This window comes from Gadus chalcogrammus, chromosome 21 (genome assembly GCF_026213295.1).
Source record: "Gadus chalcogrammus isolate NIFS_2021 chromosome 21, NIFS_Gcha_1.0, whole genome shotgun sequence".
NCBI lineage: Eukaryota > Metazoa > Chordata > Actinopteri > Gadiformes > Gadidae > Gadus > Gadus chalcogrammus.
The window spans coordinates 18,517,582-18,534,943 of NC_079432.1; the positions used below are offsets into that span (position 1 = coordinate 18,517,582).

Sequence of the window (17,362 nt, forward strand, 5' to 3'; positions counted from 1 at the left end):
CAGCAGGGAGGTGTTCAACCTGGACTGTGTTAAGGATCACACCCTGTCGCAGAAAATGTTTAAAGCATATGCAGACCTATTCAAAGATGAGGTCGGTGACTTACCTGTAACATACTCGATGAAGGTAGTTCCAGGGATAACACCGGTTGTCAGCCCTCCACGTCGTATCCCAGCTGCAATGCAAAGAAAAGTGGAACAAGAGCTCCAAAGAATGCAAACCCTGGGAGTAATTGAACCTGTGGATGAGCCCACGGAATGGGTTCCAAATTTAGTGGCCACACACAAGAAAGAGACGGGTGACGTGCACATCTGCATAGACCCCAGAAACCTAAACAAGGCCCTCATGCGCCCTCCCCATCCCATGCGCACGGTGGAGGAAGTTGTCGCACAGATGTCAGGTGCCGCTATCTTCTCCGTCCTTGATGCTAAAAGCTCCTTCTGGCAAGTCAGACTGGATGATGCCTCATCCCTCCACACGACATTCACAACTCTGTATGGACGATTCAAATTCTTAAAGATGCCGTTCGGAATTTGCACAGCCTCAGAAGTGTTTCAAAGAGCCATGGAACAAATCTTTGCAGGATATCCATGTGCTATAATCATGGACGACATCATCATCGGTGGCAAAGACCCTGATGAGCATGAAAGAAACCTGAAAAAGGTTCTGGATCGTGCCAGGCAGGTGAAACTGGGACTGAATCCCAGCAAATGCAAATTTGGACTCAATGAGATGAGCTATGTTGGGCACACATTCACAGATAAGGGGCTGAAAGCAGACCCTAAAAAAATAAAAGCAATCAGTGAAATACCACCCCCAGAGGTCAAGCTAGCTCTTCAGCGTTTCTTAGGGATGGTAAACTACTTGGGCAAGTTCATTCCAAACCTAAGTGAACTAACCACACCGCTACGTCAGCTGCTCCACAAGGAAGTGGTGTGGAATTGGACGGAGCATCAACAGAATGCTTTTGACAGGCTCAAGACCTGGATCAGCAGCCCACCTGTACTCCATTACTATGATGTGAGGCAACCGGTGACACTCACCTGCGATGCATTACAATATGGTTTAGGGGCCGCTTGACTCCAAGAGGAGAATCCCGTGGCATACGCGTCTCGCACACTGACCCAGACGGAGACGAGATGCGCCAATCGAAAAAGAACTTCTGGCAGTGGTCTTCGCCTGCTACAAGTTCTATGACTACATCTACGGCAAGCCGGTTGTGATTGAGACTGACCACCAGCCCTTGGTCACCATTCACAAAAAGCCATTTCACACCATCCCAGCTCGCCTGCAACGCATGATGTTACAGTTGCAAAGCCTCGACCTGACTCTCACCTACAAAAAAAGGAAAGCACCTCTACTTAGCTGACACCCTTTCACGTGCACCGAGGTGCAACGTCAGCCCCCAGAAGGCAGAACGGCCAGAGTTTGAGGTGATGACAGTTCAACTAATATCCCCACGGCGTCTTGAAGAACTCTGTCAATATACTGCTGACGACACAGTGCTGCAGAAACTCACCTGTTTCATTCAACGGGGCTGGCCGAGACGTCCATGCAGCGTATCTAGGTGAGACCATTCTTCAGTTTCCGTGATGAACTCACCGTCGAAGACAGGATCATCATGAAAGGAAACAGGGCCGTCGTGCCCACTGCCCTGCACTCGGAATACCTGAAGGTGCTACACGGGGGACACCCAGGAGTTGAATCCACTGAGAGAAGGGCAAGGGAAAGTGTTTTCTGGCTGTCGTTATGGCATGCGGCGTCTGTAACTGCCTGCGGCCTCACCAGCAAAAAGAGCCGCTAAAACTGCACACAGTCCCAGACCTGCCTTGGTCTCTTGTCGCCACAGACATGTTTGAATGGAAGACTCACCATTACCTGGTGCTTGTTGATTCGTACTCTGGCTGGTTTGAAATTGACCGGCTCAGTAGCCTGTCGTCATTGACTCAGTCCACGGCATACCACAGAAGCTGTACTCGGATAATGGCACCCAGTATACCAGCCAGGCTTTCCATGACTTCGCCCGATCTTGGGATTTCCAGCATGTGACGAGTGTGACGAGACAGTCCAGAGTATCCTGAGTCCAATGGACTCAGCGAGAGGGCCGTGAGGAGCGCAAAGAGACTATTAGAAACCACAGAGAGAGACGGGACAGACTTCTACCTGAATCTGCTTGGGACACGAAACATGCCCCGAGACAACATCTTGGGCTCACCTGCACAAAGGATGTTGTCCCGTCGCACTCAAACCATTCTTCCCATCTGCAAACAATTGCTGAAACCAGCTGCAAGAACCCCGACCAGCATCAAAGCACAATTAACAAAGAAGCGGCGGACACAAAAACACTACGACCCCTGGAACCGGACCAGGTGGTGAGACTCCAAACACAAAGGGGACATGATAAAGTTGGAGTGGTGAAGCGGAGGTGTGATGAGCCACTTTCATATGTGGTGGATTCTGAAGGGAAGGAATACGTGTAACCGACGCGTATTCCATTTGATATGCCGATTTAATGATAAGTATAAACAACAGGGTTTGAAAATAGATTCACCAAAGAAAATATTCAGAAATTACAAAATACAAATACAAAATCACAAAATACAGCAAATTACACACGTGCATATAAATCCCAAAAGGTTCTCTCACTCCAGTGTTGCCGAGCAACGTGTGTCCATCAGGTTAAGTTCATTGACTCCGAATCTCACCTGCTGACTCCTGCAGAGCCAGCTATTCCTATTTATGAGTTAATGAGCCCTCAACGCCTGTGACGTCAGTACTGACCCTCATCCTAAGCACACGCCAGCCTAGGACCTATTATACTACTTTTCTGGTCTTAATATCTTATTAATGACTCCTATAGCGCAACCTGACACGAATCACAGCCCAAAAAACGATGTCGATTTTCGGGAAACTCTTCCTCTCATCTGGCCGCTTTCAGCATTCTCTGTCAACGCTCGGTTTCGTCCTTCTCCGCCCCCTCGCCCCCCTCCTGCCAACCCAACTCCGTTGTGATTGGTTACCTTCCTTGAAGCGCGTGCGCGGGCAGATTTGACCAGGCATATTGGGGGCGTGGCAGGAGTGCCTCTACATAGATGATTTCCCGGAAATGTGAAAAAGTTAATCGCAAACGTTGTTTAGCGCTCTGCAAAGCCACCCCAGACTATCAGCAGGGAATATGTTGAAATGCATGTACGTCATTATTTGACACTTTAGTATGGTAACATGACTATCAATCATTATAACAACGTTTATAGGTCATAAAAGTCGAAAAAGCTTTAAACTGTATTGTAAATGAAGACATATGCATCCTGTGTGTGTATGTGTGCGTGTGTGTCTGTGTGTGCGTGGGTCTGCGTGTGTGTGCATGTGTGTGATACATTGGCAAAGGCAGGCTGGATGCCATCTATAGCCTATGCCTATATGGACCTATGATGGCGCTTATCAGGATGGAGCTTCAAGCCCTCCGCAGCTACTCTCTCCAGAACCTGACGCAGCGAGGCAAGTGCTGTCTTGAAGGAGCCCCCGTTTGCCAGTATATCGTCCAGGTAGACGATACACTGCTGCCGGGGGATGCCGGCGAGCACTCTGTCCATCAGCCTCTCAAAGGTTGCAGGTGCATTGCAGAGGCCAAAAGGGAGGACCCGAAATTCCCACAATCCTCTGCTAGTGCAGAATGCAGTCTTGGGTCTGGCATCAGGGGTGAGAGGGCACTGGAAGTAGCCGGAGCGGAGATCGAGTGAGGAGAACCAGGACGACCCAGCTACGACATCTAAGGCCTCATCAATGCGCGGGATGGGGTAGGAGTTTTTCCTTGTTACTGCGTTAAGTGGCCTGCAGTCGACACAGAACCTCCACTTACCCACCGTCTTAGGCTCCATCACCACGGCTGCTGCCCAGGGACTATCTGAGGGCTCTATGAGGCCCGCGTGATGCATCTCCCACAGCACCTGGTCCGCAGCCTCCTGACGGGCCAAGGGCAGGCTACGCGGGCGCATTCTAATGGGCCTGGCATCCCCAGTGTCGATTTCATGCTGCACCAGGTGCGTCTGACCCACATCGCTCTCATTCAAGGCAAAGCTGTCCTTAAACTCCGCCAGTAGTCGCCACCGCTGCTCCTGCTGTTGAGGGTCTAGTCCATCACAGTGCCCCTGCCAAATTGCCCGCACAGTCGACAGCACAGTCTCCTCACCTGTCTTGGAAAGCTGGGAAGGGCAGGGGAAGGGGCCCAGGCTCACAGCTCACAAAGTCCCCCGCCCAGGTCCGCCCCACCATGAGCTGGGGTGGACCACCAACAGGCTTCAGGAGGCCGTCATCTGCTTCTGGAGGGGGGGGGTGGAGCCCCGCCCCCCCCCGGCTGCGATGGTGGGCTCCTCCAGACGATGACGGCGGGGGTAGGGGGGCTGGGCCTCGTATCTCCCCAATTACGCAGACCCTGACTCGTTTCCCTGGGCACTCACAGCTTTAGGGCACTCTCTGACAAGGTGGCCAGGCTGCCCGCAACCCCAGCAGACCCTCTGCCCTCAATTTTACAGATATCTCTAACTATCGTTTCGACTAGTCAAAACTACGTCACAGATATCTCTAACTGTCGTTTCGACTAGTCACAACTACGTAACAGATATCTTGAATGAAGTTGTTGATATCTACAATGTAAATTCCGGATAGTCAAACTTAGTTAATAAATGTAAATTCGGCTTGCCATAGTTGCTTGGCAGGTTGTCAGGATGTAAACAAACGATGACGTAGGCCGGTACAATTTTCGCCCCCGGTACAATTTTAACGTGACAGCTGCAGTCAGGGGCTTCTCAAATGCACTGCCCCCCCCTGACCAGTCTCCCCACTCAGTGATCTAATGGTCTGTTGTACCCAATCACGTGAGCTCTCTGCACTTTGGCACTCTATATTTATTATATTATTTATTTACTCACTCATTTTGCACTATTTATGTTGGTTTTGCACTGTCTTGTCCTGTCTTGTCTGTCCTCTTGTAAACTCCACTGTACCAAAACAAATTCCAAACATGTTTACATGTCATGGCAAATAAAGTCTTCTGAGTTTATGTTCTGTCCTGTGGGTGACAGCAATGTGCCGCAAGGGCATACAGGCTGCCTGAAAATAAAAGAGAAGAAGAAGAAGCACATAAAAAGCAGGCACATAAATACACATTCCGTGGTGTACTTTTCTTCAGTCCGTGTTTTGGAAGTGGAGGCTGACTCAGGTGAGGTAGGCACTCCGGTGGCATGTTATAGGCCCCAAGAACATCTTTACTGGTACCAAATGTACCTATGCTACGAACTGTTGTCAGGTCTCGCTGTATTACATTGCGCGCGAATTCGTTGTTGCGATGGTGTCATGTCTACCGTCAGTTCGGTTTTGTGTGTGTGCAAATTGTGCCATGGATAAAACGGTGGACTTCCAATGGAGCATTAAACGGTCAAACTGAATTGGGGACATTCGTTTTGATTCAGAAAGTAGGTTTACTTGTATTCGAACACGTTGATAACTTATTGGTTCTGCATTGCGATAGTCTTAAGTCGTACAGTCCATGACAGTTACATTCTACAATATTAGGAAACGATGGCTTATTTTACTACTCTTTTGTCCAACTTGTTGTATTTTGAAACGACCAGGGGTCGTTAAAAGACGTTTCCAATTAAAGATAATTTACTTCCTTGTTTCTTGCAACCGTTGCACGTTAGGATGGCTCACAAGAGAGCTCCGTCGGAAGGAGAAACCCCTCATAAACGAGTCAGACGTCAGCAGGAAGACGCAGAGCAAGAGAACAATGTCAGACCGAACTATCATCACTCTCAACAGGTACACTCAATGCCACAGAAGTCATGTTTTATTTAGTTCGTGTTTATGGAGTCCCTTTTTTATTTTATATGTAGCCCTTGGCTTTTACCCCTATAATCCAAATAGGTTCTTCTATCAATCTTAACGAGACTAGTTTTGATTTCCTATATTTGGTAACCATATAACAAGAGCATCCTTAATAAATATTAAACATACACAATATCAACACTGAATTAGTAAGCAGGCAACAAATAGGTAAGTAGTTGAACGTTTACTTATTTTAGAACAAAATATAAATGCATGTGCATGTCACAGATACCATATCACAATAAACATATCACAATACAGGCTATAAGTAAGAATAAGGCTTCAATTTACCTTGACTTGTACTTTGCGCAGACTGAACCTGCAGAATTGGAATGGGGGCTGTTGTCAGTCTCCTTGCTTCCACTTGGACTGCCAAGCTCTCATCTGGCGAGAGCATCTTTAGGGTCTTAAAACGTGGGGAGAGGAAAGCGGCAATTTTATGGATAGGGGAGATGATCATCTTCTCGCTCAAGAGCTCTCCGGCACGTCTGCGGATGTGTTGCATGTACAATGGGTCACTGTACCTAGACTCACAGTGCCTTCGCAGCCCTTGGTACCACAACAAAACGGTGTTGATAGTTAGTTATTGGTCTCCCTCCATATCCTCTGAGGCATGTTTGAAGGGGGTCAAGAATTCGCCAACTGCATTGAGGACCTCCACCTGTATGCCGTCGAAGCGGTGTTCTTGACCCTTTTCTTCGAGCAGTCATCGAATCTCACTGTGTTGCCTCGCGATTCAGTTCATCATCTCTGCCTTACTATTCCACCTTGTTTCACTCTCCTGAACCGCAGCATGCGGAAGGCAATTGTACTGCCAGACTTTTTAAGGTAAGCAACCAGATGCTTGCACTGAATAATCTGGTCAGTCACTTCGCCCATACAATCTGTTGCGTCCCTTTCTTCGTATGTGTGCTTTAGAACAGCGTTGAGTACGTGCGCTGCCTAGGGTATCCAATTACAATTCTTGAGTGCGGCCTTAATGTTGGGGCCCTGGTCACTTACAAAGACAACCTTTGACATGTTGTCATGGGGAACGCCAACTTCAAGAAGTTCTTTGGTAATCTGTTCTTGTATGTTGGGGGGCCGTTTTTCTGTGGTGGAAATCACTCGACTGAAAATTTTCCAATCTTCAGTAACAAAGTGACATGTTAGTACTGTGTACGATCTCATATGAAAGCTGTCAGTCCACATCAGGGCTGTAACGATACAGAAACAGATTGCAGTTGGAGGATGCTTTTTGCTGGTAGGCAAAAACCCTCAACTGTTTGGTTGGTTTAGTCAAATATCCTTTAGGGGTGGGTATCGTTCAAAATATTTCGATACGGTGCTAATTTCGATACCTTGGTTTCGATACCGGTTCGATACGATACTTTTTTCGATACCTGATGTTTTAAAAATCAATTTCCACAACAAAAACAAATTAGGAATTATAGAATTTATTTTTCAGAACTGAGAGAGAGCGAGAGAGAGAGAGAGAGAGCACATGCATAAATACACACATACACAGATCTAGGCATGGGGGCCTAGTCGAGGGCACTCAGTTATAATAATGAATGAATAAATAACAATGGAATAATAATAACAAAGAGAAAAACTGATGCAAACAAATGTCCAAAGAGTCCAAACTGCATGACAACAGTCACTCAACAGTTTTTTTTTAGAAAGATCAGCATGTCTGCCTTGTCTGGCAACAGACAGGCCCGCTCCTGGCTGATTGTGTCGCCAGCCGTTGAAAAGGTGCGCTCTGATGGTGTCGCTGACGCCTGAACACAGAGGTACCTTGCAGCCAAGCTTGATAGTGCTGGTAGGGTGCCCCGCATGTCCCACCACCAGGTCACTGGATCAACAGTTGACAAAGTTGATGGCAAACCTCTGTAGTGGCGGATTTCTTCTTTCACCTTATCCCTTTGGCTCGCAATTGGGTAATTCCGCTCTCCCACCTCTATGTCCTCATCCATGAACAACTCCTCCAGCGCAGACAGCTTTGTCAGTTTCTATAAGCATATAATAAAAAGAAGAAGGAGTAAGGTTGTGTATAGATCAAATTCATTGATTTGAGAAAAGTGTAAAGGTAAACCTATGGAATCTATGGCATCTGCTATGGGGTTTTGCAAGAATAGATTCACTTTTGCACTTGTGAGATATTTATTTTCTCAAATAAATAAATTAAAAAAAAGTCACATTTTGATGTTTGTCCCCATTGCTTTGAATATCCACCTAACATTTAGTTGTATATGTAAACTGGAAAATATTAAATGAGCAAGAGAGAGAAGACAATATTTACCTCTGTTGCAGCTGAACTGGCTTCATCGCATGAGCTGTCTCCATCGTCCACCTGCTGCTGGGCCTGGGCAGTTTCACCTCTGTTCTGTTGATATTGGAAAAGCAGGTGTCATGTACACCGATTTCATTTACAGCGAGAAAGGCTAAATATAATGAGATTTAATGATACAGATAGTTTTAAACACCTGGTGTGAGGCTCGATCGATTAACTCCTCCTCCAGTCTGTACCACACAGCATCCTCTACCTTTCCCTTGAACCTAGGGTCCAGAGCCGTGCCCTCCTCCAAAAACTCCTGAATGCCCTCACCCTGTGAGAGAAGAACATAGATAGATAGATAGATTGATATAGGGTAGATACTTCATTAATCCTGAGGGAAATTCAAGGGACATGTAACAGATGAGCTACTGCAACGGCTGCCCCTGCTGCGGCGCACCACAGTATACGTAGAGGTTTCTGTATACCGAATGAAAATAATCAACAAATCAATAAAATAGTGATGCTTACTTGGTATCTTTTGGAAAGGTCATCCCAGACTTTTTCCTTTATGGCATTAGAGAAGAAAGAGTCGTCTGCTGTGACCCTGAATTGATCTTGAAGTTTTTTTATGATTGGAATAATTTGACCTAGTGTGGCGTTGTTTCCGGAAGAGATGCAAACAGTTGACTGGTACATGATTTTCATCAATTTTACGAACTCCTCTGCTTTCCTGAAGTCGTCACATGAAATTCTGTCAAGTCTGAAAAATATGCACATAGGTCTTAATAGCATGATTCAATTTTAGGGAAAAAAATGTTAAGCTGCAGCACTGATGGTGAAAATAAGCAAATTCCAAACCTCTCCTTCTCCATGGACTTCTTCAGGCGAGGGTCCATGCAGGCTGCCTGGATGGCAGGGAACATTTCCAGAAAACGCTCCATCATTAAATATAGGCTGTTCCATCTGGTCTTAACGTCCAGAATGACTGAGTGCTCTGGCAGGCCTAAAGATACAGAGAGGACACAAAGTGTGAAACCAATGGTCCATTTATGAATAATGACTTAATAATAAAATATTTTAACCATGACTATTTGAACCAAGTTTAGTGTGTATTACCGAGTATTTTCTGCTTCTCCTTCAAAACAGGTTTAGACAGGGTACACCTTTTCAACCACACCAACAAGGCTCTGACTCTTCCTGCCCACCTTGCAACTGAGGGTATGGTGTATATCTTTTGGGCGGCGATGTTAAGTGTGTGGGCAAAGCAGCCAATTTTTCTCACACTCATCCTTCTCACTGCCACATCCATGTTTGCAGCATTATCCACAGTGATGGCCACAACTTTCTCCTTTACCCCAAATTCTTCCAAAATGTCCCCTATCTCTTCTGCTATTGCTACCCCTGTCTGTGATACATACACTGCCTGCGTGTGCAGTATTTTCTCCTTCATGGCCCCCTCTATTATATAGTGGACAGAAACAGTGAGGTAGTGATCTTGCGCAACACTGGTCCATCCATCAGCAGTCACAGCCACATCCCTGACAGCCTCCAACTCCCTCTTCACATTCTCCTTCTCCACAGCATACCATGCAGGCACGAAAGTATTCGATACCATGTCTCTGGTGGGGGACTGATATTTAGGGTTCAGGGCTGCTATCATCTCCCTACAATTGATGACATTAGAACATAAAGCATTACCAGTGACATACTTTCTTATTTATACTGACAATAACAGTGACAACAACATTATCCAGCCTAAAGCGTATCGTTTAAGCCAACTAGGCTACAGCTTGCTCACCTCCACCATGGGGTATCCACTGTTGAAAAGGGCAGCAAACCTTTAACAATGAACTTGGTGACTACCCTATGGCACTCCTCTCGCTGATCCTTCGTCATTTTCCCCCTTTCTGCCAGCGTGAAGGGATTGACACTAGCAATACCTGGCAATGTCTTCCTTACCTCAGGTATGGTAAGAGGCGGGGCAGAGGCTAACGTAAAGGGAAAAGATGGACATGATGACTTCTACTGCTTTAAAGGGTTAGCGTGGCTATGCTCACAGTAGCCGCGTTTACATGGACATGGACACAAAAAATCGTATATAGAATCATATATAAATCATATATACGCCTCAATTGGAATACAATTCTCTGATCTGAATAGAGTTCCATGCGGAATAAGTCCAGATCAACTTAACGGTTGTGCGCGAGAGACATACGGACGTACGCTTACCACTTTTGTAAATGCCATATACCTACAGTACATTCGGATTACATCTTTTCCGATTAGAAATCTATTCGGATCAGAAGTGTCCATGTAAAATAAACGCTGAAGTAATGTTAACTAGAAAGCAGCTGCCTGTAAAACAAGGCAAATGTAGGCCCTGTCCACACTAACCCGGGTAAATATAAAAACGCACATTCGCAATGAAAACGATCTCCGTACACAGTGTGGACGGAGATCGTGATAAGTGATAGTGTGGACTCCACACTATCATTTTGAAATCGTTTTCGGAATGTTTTGCATCCACGTTCCACACTGAAATTATTTTGATAAACAGTTATGGTGACGCGACTCCCGCCACGCCTCTCTGTTTACAGGCGCGCGATCAGCTGACAGTTGCAGTTGATAAGGAACGCACATTCGCAATGAAAACGATCTCAGTACACAGTGTGGATGGAGATCGTGATAAATGATAGTGTGGACTCCACACTATCATTTTCATATCGTTTTCGGAATGTTTTGCGTTCCACACTGAAATTATTTTGATAAACAGCTGTTGTCATGTTGACGCAACTCCCGCCACGCCTCTCTGTTTACATGCGCGCGATCAGCTGATAGTTACAGTTGATCAGCCGGCTAATCATTTTCTCTCACAAGCAAAAATATGGCTCAAACCAAAAGTAATAAAGTAATCAACAGGTAATAAACCTTACCTGTAATGTTGTTGGCCAAACTCCCAGCTGAATCCCGGTCACTAGCCGATAGAGAATTCGATGTGGAAGAAGGAGGCGGTCTGGTGACTGAAGTCCCGTCGTCCTTCTTAGCTTTCTTAGCTTTACAGTCAAACACGGAGCAGCTGTCCGACCGGAGGTTAATCTTGTGCATTATTAAATGTTTCGCAAGATTTGATGTGTTGCCGTCTTTCGCCAGCACGACTTTTTGGCAAATAGAGCATCTGGCTCTATTGGTGTCCACCTGAGCGAAGTGGAGCCACACTTTGGACCTTTTAGGCATTATGACAACGTCAAGAGTGATGTTACGCTACAGCTGACAAAGTTTGATATAGTGACGGTCAAGTAGACAAACGTGTCTCGCGCTCCGAAAATGTGACAGCCAATCACCAGCGACTTAAGATTCGTAACCACTAATACCACATGATTATTGGCTCACAGACGTAGCATTTACCCAGAAACAGTTGAAAACGATATTACTATTGGCAGACAGGCTGGGATTAATTTCATTGAGTATCGAAATACGGCACCGGAAAACTATTAATGTTTTGATATTCGATAGGATCGGAGCATTTCGGTCGGTGCCATAACCGGATCGAAATTCGATACCCAGCCCTACTTATTAGCGCTTATTAGTCTATGTAGCTTAAATAATGACAATCAGGCCGTATAGAATGCAATATGTTTAGTAGCCTAACTTTCAATAGATGGGGGAAAACATGAACGTCTAACATGAACGTCGCAATATCGAGGCATAGTGTTACGAGTAGCATATGTGTGTGCGCGAGATTGGCAGTGTGCGTATGCGTGTGTGAGTGACGTCAGCGAGTGAGTGGACGAGCGAGGAGAGCGAGCGGTAGCGCGTGTGTCTAGTGAAGAAGCGAACGAGTCCGGTAGAATAAAGTACCCATCCTGTCAATAATCGGTGGCCGCTTCATTCCGACCTATAAGCAGACAGACTGCCAGTCAAATCACACAAAACAATAGACAGGATCACAGAGGCAATTTTCTTCGCGCTTGGCCCACTCAGGATAAATGTCGTTCATATCGCATATGAGGACTTCGACGGCTGTGGAGAAATGCAATCCTCCGTAGCCACGGAGAGCTGTCATCACAGAGGGCATCTCGTCGCATACTTATGGCATAGGAGGGGACGCTGTCAGCAGACTATTATTTAGACAATTATTAGCAAATTTCAATCTGACAATTTGACCGGAGAGTTGGAAAGGGCATATCACACTTTTGCCTTCTCACACCGCGAGACGGTTCGTGGCTTTGAGTGTTGCGATTTCGGTTTCGATACGCGTATCGTTACAGCCCTAGTCCACATGTCTGTTGTGATTAGGGATGGGAATTGATAAGAATTTCACGATTCCGATTCTGCTTATCGATCCGATTCCTTATCGATTCTCTTATCGATTCTCATTGGGTGAGAAAATAAGTATAAATGTGTTTGTTTGCATTACATCTCTTTAATATCTGATCAGAAGTGCTTCTAGTATTAGGAAATTGTACATTTTCAAATCAATTGGTCTAGACGAAAAGATATATGTTTCGCTTTTTAAGCCCAAATGCCATCATTATGTGCCATACAACTAAAAACACAGACTGAAAACAGCCAAGTAAGAGCTTGTGCCTTTTGGAATTCTAACAGTGCTCATTTGCATTCAACTTGTAACAAAATTAAACTGACATAAACAAAATGAAGCATTGATTAGACAGAGATTTATTAGATGGGCCTACCTAATAAACCGTTGGAACACACAAGACCGGAAACCATAGCAATGCCGGTAAACAAACCCCGAGAAGCGATGAGAGCTCCCCACGCTACGGCCATCCGGAGGCGACAGAGCTGTTGGCCGTGATATTATATATACAATTATAATATATTATATACTATTATATATAGAGCTCCGGGAGTCGCAAACTGCAACAATCACTTTCTCCTCCATTCCGCGGTTCACCCGGACTGCACTGCACTGAGTTTGACGGCTGAACGCGGATTGGCTGTTACGTTACACATGTCACTCAGTTATCACGCTGTTGAACGCTGATTGGCTGTCATCACGACAAAAACTTGTCATCGGTTTTCTCCCGCGAAAAACTCGCCCTTATACGCGTCTCTACGTTCACTTTGTATGGGATCTTGTCGCCCCGTCGCGTTTGGTGTGAACGCACAATGCGATTCTTCCTCGGCGGCGACATGTTTGCTGCGTTCTGAACCAAATCAAAGCAGCGTGTGTGTGACGTCACGACACATTTGCCGCGACCGGAACCGATAAGCGGAATCGTTAAGCAGGCTTGCTAACGATTCCAAGGAATCGGTTGACTCGGAACCGGTTCTGAACAAGAACCGGTTCTCGATTCCCATCCCTAGTTGTGATGCCTATTCCATTTTTCATGGCCTTTTTAATCAGCTCGATTAGGCTCCTTTTCTTTCCTGGCCCGCTTTTTGGCCCCGTCGCCAAAGGGGAGGACAGAGTCTACGTCCACTGATCCTAACTGTGTACCGACATTTTAAGCCCTTGTGCCACACGAGTAAATCCCTTTCCAGAGACGACATCAAACGGACGTAGGTCCGAGCAGCAGAATGCTACAAAGTCATCCACAAGTTTAGATTTGCTCTGAGGGGAAACTTGTTTTTCATGAATGCAGGCATTAAGTGTTGTTCTGAATGAGCTTGTGTGGAGGAAGGCTTGTTAGGCTGTGGAGCCGACCCACGGCATGAATGCCGAAGTAGGTTCGATGTACCTGTTTTATGCCCGTCGTATTTGTACAGCACCTCACACTCAAAGCAGACAACGTAGTCTAACGGTGTCATCGGACAAGACAACACTTCCAAATTTTTCCCAAACCTTGCTTTTTTGGCCCACCTTCGTCTAGGGCTGGGCCGAATTATTCGAATACTCGTTCGGAAAATTAGTATTCGAAGCTTAAATCAGTATTCAGAGCTTCGTTTTTTTTTCTTTTTTTTTTCACGTAGCCTACGTGACGTTACCAGAGCGAGGGAGGCAAACTATAAGCATCAGCGACACCAAGCAGAGAAGCGAGAGAGGTGGAGGAAGAATGGATATCTTGTTTCCCTTTACTTTATAACACAACATTAGCGGGATCTCTGGAGGAAAAGTAATACTTAAAACCTTAGCTTAGTTGTTTGTTTACGTTCGCTGTACAGCGCCGCGCCAATCAACTGTGACTGGCTTGCTGCAGAGCGTCTTGGGAATACCCGGTCAATATAATGAGTATATAGGGATTATTAATGGTGTTTTTTTCTGGAACGAGTATTCGAATATTCGCTCGGAAAAACCAACGAGTATTCGAAAAATGGCATTCGGGCCAACCCTAATCGTAATTAAACATTAAAACACCTGTGGCTTATAGTCCAGTGCGGCTTGTATATGTACATATCATTCAATTTAGCTGCTGCGGCTTATACTCCGGTGCGCCTTATAGTGCGGAAAATACGGTAATTTTTACCTTTTTATTTTTTTTATTATGACAGAAAAAATTAAATAAAAACTCGTAATCGGTGTCGTACACCACCCGCACAAGTGGAAAAGTGGAAAATTTCCCAGCTTTCTTTGTGAAATTTCACGAGGCACTCCCCTTTTTGGTCAAATCCACTAGGGAGTCTGAGAGTCAACCGAGTTCAGCGAAGAAAACCATACAACTCTTCAAATGATGATGGCTTTGCACGTAATTAGATGTATTTTCTTTGTATTTGTGCAACGTCGTTCTTTTTGATGTCGTTTTAAAATTGGTGACCGCATTGCGGTCACCAATTTCTGCATTGCACGGCCTTGCTGTGCGAGCAATACGTTGTAAAGGTTTTTTCGAACTGGTTTGCTAAAGAGGCTAATATATCTAAAAACCACAATGACTAGCTAATGACCGACTCATCGTGTACCAATGGCCACAAAGACGAAAGGGATCGCTATAAGTGCTACAAGCCAGGAAATTATGTCACGAGCAAATCGTGCGGTTGCAGGGCTCCAGAGTGCGCCTAATTTGGGCGCACATGCGCCTAGAATTCGGGGTAGTGCGACCAAATATTTTATTTGGGCGCACCGGTGCGACTGAAAATGTATCTGGTGTAATTATTATTATTTATTTTTTTAACAGAGCAGTCCATTCATAATATTGTAATAACCACGGAAGAGGCAGTGAATGAAGTATTGATTAGACAGCGATTTATTAGACACCTAATAAACCGTTGGAACACGCAAGACCGGTAACAATAGAAACGCCGGGAAACAAACCCGCGAAGCCCAATCCAGGGGCCTGTACTACGAAGCTCGATTAGAGGGTTAGCGAGGTATGTTGAGCTGAAAGCCTGGGTGAGCTGTACCATGAAAGTCGATCTCTTTAAGCGTCGCTGTATCACCATGGGGACTTACGCTCGCAACCAAACCTGGTCGGGAGCAGCTTTTCAGCGAGTCTACCCGGAGATCGGCTACTTATATCGGCGTGCGCAGCTTCCTAGCCCCTCCTCCGATAATGGCGTCACCATTTGTGGGTGTTCCCATGGACCTCGACGCACTTATCGTACAGGCGTCTCTCCGGAGACAGGGTTTTTCGGAACAGAACCGATCCCTTGGCATTGTCTGACGAAATTCTTTATGAGAGATACAGATTTGGCATTTATTTAAGGCATTTATTTAATGTTTAAGATATTATTAATCAATGGCGTAAATATCGACGGTGCAACCGGTGCAGCTGCCCGGGTTGCCCCCCCCCCCTCAACAACTCAGCGCAAGGCATGCACGATCCAACACCCCCCCCCCCCGTCAACAACTCAGCGCAAGGCAGGCACGGTCCAACCCCCCCCCCCCCCCCCCTCAACAACTCAAAACTTGGGTGCATAAATACGTGCACCCAAATTCAAAATTTAGGCGCACCAGTGCACCCAAGGAAAAAGTTAGTCTGGAGCCCTGGGTTGGTGTACAATGCATCTCGAGCACACCATTAACTCATTACCCCCTAACTTCCTGGGAAAAATGACAAACCTGTAGGGTAGGATAGGATATTTCAATATCAATCTAGTTTACCACTATGTGCTACTTTGACAAGCAGCTCATGCCAGCTATCGAGCCAATTCTGTATTTCACCATGTTTGGTTCACACTTGGGCTGGTCATTATTATTTATTTGTTTCCGTTCCAGAAAACAAAGCCATCTGCGATTTATAGTTTTTTCAATACATAAAAAAAAAGTCTTTAAAATGGTTAAATTCTTATTTCATTGTTCAGCTGCGGCATGAAATAGTTTCTCTTGCTTTCTCTCTATCACCAACACATTGACAACAGACCTGTCTCTGTGAAGAGCCCCTCCTTTCTGTGCACGGGAGGAAGGATTGTTGGCTTTTCCACAAGGAGAAGGCATTAATTGAATCATTTTATCAGTTAATATCTGTTTAAAGGGCTCAAGACCATTTATTATGTCGATGTAGGATAATTTTGTGGGATTATCTGAGCTTGCAAAAACAAAACAAAAATTATATAAAAGGGTTCTCCCCAACAATGCAATAATGTAAAGCGGATGCACACAGGACGAGCCGGAGCCACGGAGCGTGTGACTTGTTCTGACTAAGACTTGTTCTGTGTCTAATATGGTGGTGTAATGACGTTATTTGAGTGCTCTCATTGGAACCAGAATCCATAATAATGTTCCAGATAAGACGCGTATCTATAAAGGTGATTTGTACACTGTTCAAGTTTCAATGAAATTGCACTGTTGCACTAATGCTGATCGAGATTAGAGCATACAAACAAAACACACTAGTCTGGATGACGAATCACCCCTTTAAGAACAAATCTCTTAACCTAATTACCGGCCAAAACTTTTTTTGATAAAAGTGCAAAAGAAAAAGACCAATCAAAACATTTTACAAATTATTTCTAGTGAGTTCATCCTTTCAAATGATTTTGAACTCATGAATGCTACGTGACCAAACGCCATGATGACTGTGGCAGAATGGGGTGAGAGCAAATTGTTAGGGGCCACCAAATAAAAAAGATGGTAATAGAACGTCTTGGTCGTGATCCTTTGTTTCATTTGCGATCATCTGTATCTGTCCTGTAAGACATGTTAAAGGTAAATGTGGTTTCTGTGCTCAACTCCAGAGCACGGCTGAGGAGGGAGAAGCAGGCATCGTGGAGAGCATCACCCTCAAGAACTTCATGTGTCACACTCTCTTGGGCCCATTCACCTTTGGCTCCAATGTCAACTTTGTCGTTGGCAACAATGGAAGTGAGTGCAACCACCGTTTACA

General features: G+C 45.4%; 2 protein-coding genes across 4 annotated transcripts in view; one reads left to right on the forward strand and one right to left on the reverse strand.

The window, feature by feature from the left end:
• The first annotated feature begins 5,107 nt into the window (after nt 1-5,107).
• Nucleotides 5,108-17,362, forward strand: part of si:dkey-119f1.1 (Structural maintenance of chromosomes protein 6-like) — a 41,167-nt gene continuing 28,912 nt past the window's right edge. Inside the window, exons 1-3 of one of the 3 annotated variants that reach the window (XM_056582060.1) lie at nt 5,108-5,216; nt 5,698-5,815; nt 17,214-17,340. In XM_056582060.1, the coding sequence (XP_056438035.1) occupies nt 5,699-5,815; nt 17,214-17,340 (244 nt within the window). In that variant the 5' untranslated portion in view covers nt 5,108-5,216; nt 5,698. The other 2 variants (XM_056582061.1, XM_056582063.1) reach the window with 2 other exon arrangements.
• LOC130375055 (zinc finger BED domain-containing protein 4-like) lies at nt 7,366-11,709 on the reverse strand. The gene is made up of 6 exons (XM_056582064.1): nt 11,075-11,709; nt 9,000-9,144; nt 8,670-8,901; nt 8,350-8,472; nt 8,166-8,249; nt 7,366-7,875 (listed from the first exon to the last, which is right to left on the reverse strand). The coding sequence occupies exons 1-6, from the start codon at nt 11,373-11,375 to the stop codon at nt 7,525-7,527; spliced, it is 1,236 nt and encodes a 411-aa protein (XP_056438039.1). The 5' UTR covers nt 11,376-11,709; the 3' UTR covers nt 7,366-7,524.

Bases quoted from the DNA above. Each gene is read 5' to 3' on its own strand.
- LOC130375055 (XM_056582064.1), bottom strand. From the start codon at position 11,375: ATGCCTAAAAGGTCCAAAGTGTGGCTCCACTTCGCTCAGGTGGACACC. The intron at 8,902-8,999 runs GTTTGGAATTTG...CATATTTTTCAG, and splicing joins AAGTCCATGGAGAAGGAGAG to ACTTGACAGAATTTCATGTG. The intron at 8,250-8,349 runs GTGTTTAAAACT...CAATATCAACAG, and splicing joins TCGATCGAGCCTCACACCAG to AACAGAGGTGAAACTGCCCA.